Source organism: Anopheles nili, chromosome 3, assembly GCF_943737925.1.
Source record: "Anopheles nili chromosome 3, idAnoNiliSN_F5_01, whole genome shotgun sequence".
Taxonomy (NCBI): domain Eukaryota; kingdom Metazoa; phylum Arthropoda; class Insecta; order Diptera; family Culicidae; genus Anopheles; species Anopheles nili.
Window position 1 is genome coordinate 15,880,606 of NC_071292.1, and position 3,342 is coordinate 15,883,947.

General features: G+C 38.3%; 1 protein-coding gene across 1 annotated transcript; it reads left to right on the forward strand.

Moving 5' to 3' along the window:
* The first annotated feature begins 389 nt into the window (after window positions 1-389).
* On the forward strand, window positions 390-873 carry LOC128726376 (lipopolysaccharide-induced tumor necrosis factor-alpha factor homolog). Its single transcript, XM_053820180.1, has 2 exons — window positions 390-420; window positions 532-873. The coding sequence occupies exons 1-2, from the start codon at window positions 417-419 to the stop codon at window positions 774-776; spliced, it is 249 nt and encodes an 82-aa protein (XP_053676155.1). The 5' UTR covers window positions 390-416; the 3' UTR covers window positions 777-873.
* The last annotated feature ends 2,469 nt before the right edge of the window (window positions 874-3,342 follow it).

Genomic DNA, 3,342 nt, shown 5'->3' on the forward strand with positions numbered 1-3,342 from the left:
CACTATTGCGGAGAAAATGCATCACCCATCCTACGCTGGAGCTCAACTGAGAATTGATTATTGCATATGTTTGATTTGCAGATTACTTTTCGCTAGATGGTGATGAAAGTGAATGTAATCGAATGGAAATGCAAACCATATTTTGTGAGATGGAAAGTAATTCATTTTGGCACTATATATATAATAGACAGGGTATTGGCGAAACAGCTTTACTATACATATGACACAGTTCGATTGGGTGGTCGATCTAAAAATCGCTAAACCCTTCGACGGATTAAACAAAATTAGTATCTGGATGTTATCACTGGCGATCGCTCTAGGGTGCTAGAAATGCTTGATCATACAATATAAATTTGAGCTAGTTGGACTCCAAGATCGCATTTGAAAAACACCCGCCGACGAGTTACCATCCAGAAATGAGTAAGTACGAGGTTAACGATGCCTCCGACGGAGCTGTTTGGCGTCTGAGATCATCCATCTGTTGTTTATTGAGCATTTTATATGTCGTGTGTTCCATCTTCTCCATTGTAGTCACCATTGTAGGAACAAATCTAGAGGTCGGCCCAGATTCCATGCAAATAACCTGCCCAACATGTCACTCAATGGTACAAACGACGGTGAAGCGTGAATCGACGAATTCAACACATCTCTGGGCACTGGTGCTGTGTATCTTGTGCTGTCCTTTAGTGTGGCTGCCATACTTTTGCAACTCGTGCCAAGACGCCAACCATTACTGTCCCAAATGCAATACGTTCATCGGTTCTTACAAACATTAAGGGGATCATCAGCTCCAGCCATTGATCGATCGATGCTGGCCTGTTGTAGCTCACACTGGTTATTTCGATACGGTTTTGTATTTAACTAAGGAATACAATTGACTCACTTATAAAATGGTGTTTACAATGCATGAGATTTTTGATTCACAATCATTTAAGATTTAGTGTACTACAGCTAATAAGCCCTGAAAGAATGCAATTGGATAGCGTTTTACTTAATGCAGAAGTCTTCTGGTGGTCTTTCTGGTTCGAGCGCGCTCTTCCAATGCTCGTGAAAGCACATTTTCTAATAGCCAAACAGTTGTAAAATGTATCAAACGCTGAATACATCTTCTTCAACACTATCGCGTCAACCGGAAACAAAGAACGCTAGGAATAAAATCGCTAATCAGTATGCATCGGGTAAACGGGTGTCGACAAACTACAGATGCAATGAGCAATCATTCAACAAGACCGGGACAACACTAATAAAGGTTCGACTAGGTCAACTGGAATTCAACTTAATCCAACGTCAGAACGAGCTTGGTGCTCGAACAGTCATTGCATGGAATATAATCAAAGACTGGAAAACCCAATGCAGCTCACTAGAATATCTGTATGATAATGAGATTTATTGCTCGAAGAATTCTGATTAAGCTTCTGACCGAAATTAATATTTACACCAAAGGCACAAAACTTATATGATGACTCATTTTCCTCTTCCAGTATATTTTTAAAATCGTCATTGCAACTCGAACATGAGTTTGGGTAGGCTTTCGCCTAAGGTATTAAAATAAATGTAGGAAAAACTCTATGCTTCAGTTTTCAACAATCACACATCCAACCAATGGTTTTGTTGTATCACTTTTTGTCTTGAACCTTGCATTTGTCTTACCAAGCAATCAAAAAATTGTTGCAGTTGAGTACAATGTACGTTTTATATGCATACTCCAATCATTTCTTCCGCTCAACTTATGTATGACACAAGCACCTCCGAACACACCCTAGCACGTTTTGCTGACTATGCAAGCGCGTGTACTTTCTGCAGATTCAATCATTTCTGCAAATACAAATAAACACAGCTTCAAATCTAATTATCCACTTCTTCTCATTGCCAAGCGCGTCTCATTCAATGCTCGATCGTAGACTGGATCAGTGCTCTTAAAAAGAACGGAACGTAGAGTAAAGGATAAAATGGAAAAGCCCTATGGAGGTGAGTGATTCTGTGCAGTTTAGTTTAACATGTTTCGCATTATTACAAGAGTGCAAAGCTCTAATGTTATCAATAACGTTGTATCAGTGGCATTCATAGTGTCACCTATAGTTGGTCCAGAACCGATGATGGTCGTTTGTCCGGCGTGCAAATCGAACGTGCTGACGAAAACCGAGCTAAACTCAAACAGCAAGACGCACCTCACTGCTTTGCTCTTATGCTTTTTATGCTGCCTACCCTGCGTGTGTTTGCCTTACTGCTACACGTCCTGTCGCGACACCGTGCATCGGTGCCCTCGGTGCTCATCGTACATTGGAGTGTTTCGCCGCTAATCAGAATGAAACAATTATTCTCGGCGTTATGAATTTACTTTATGTAATTAAATAGAAAAACTATGAATCATTTGCGTGTGTGCGTTTTTTTTTTTATTTTTGGATTAATAATCAATCAACAAAAGTGAAAATACTAAACACTAAACATATAAACATGTGCTAAAATTACCTTAACTGTAGCTGGTGTCATAATTTTAAAATTTTTATGAATAAAACAGTTTAGTGTATGATTATATTTGATATCAGCATACTAAATATAAATAACAATTAAAGACGTATAAGCTATGTAATATGTTATTAATTAAAAAATCAGACAAAAATAAATGCTACATATCAAAACATGCGCGTATGTTTTCATTGGAAAATTCATCCTATATGTTCCTGCGTACTATGCCTGTTTGACCCATGGCGGTTAATTACGTTCGCTGAAGCATTGATCCAACAAGGTTTCACTAAACATGTTGATAAAACATATCGCAATATTATGCTATTGCATAAAAGTAAAGTGCCATCTATTGCCAACATAACTATGCTTCTTTTTAGTACGACACCTAGCGTCAAAGAGTGAAACTATTTCATCTGCGCCACCGCACAAAACGGCAAATTTGTCGCAGGAATCGGTAATTTGCATTTTTATACCACTTTTTTGGAGTTAACCCACGTTTGTAATAACATTGCTTATACGCTCACTTCATTCAACAATAGTTTTGTGAAAAATAGAACATGTTTGAGAATAATTTTTGACTGACAAAAAAGCTTTCGATGCAGCGTGAGTTTTCAATTAATTTTGCTTTGCATTACCAATCGAAGGTATCAAGCTTCGAATCAAAATAGCACAGCAAATTAAGCAACATTCTTACTCTGATACTTTTCTGCCCATCGACGCATGTTGAAAACCAATATTTGATGGTGCTAAGCCGGGAGTGCAAAGGTAATCAGTGAGCGTTATTTATGAGCTCTATTACTCACCGCACCTCGGCTTATTATTACCTTCTTTTTGTTTCGATGATTTATTTCTCTCTCTTTCTCCCCCTCTCTCTCT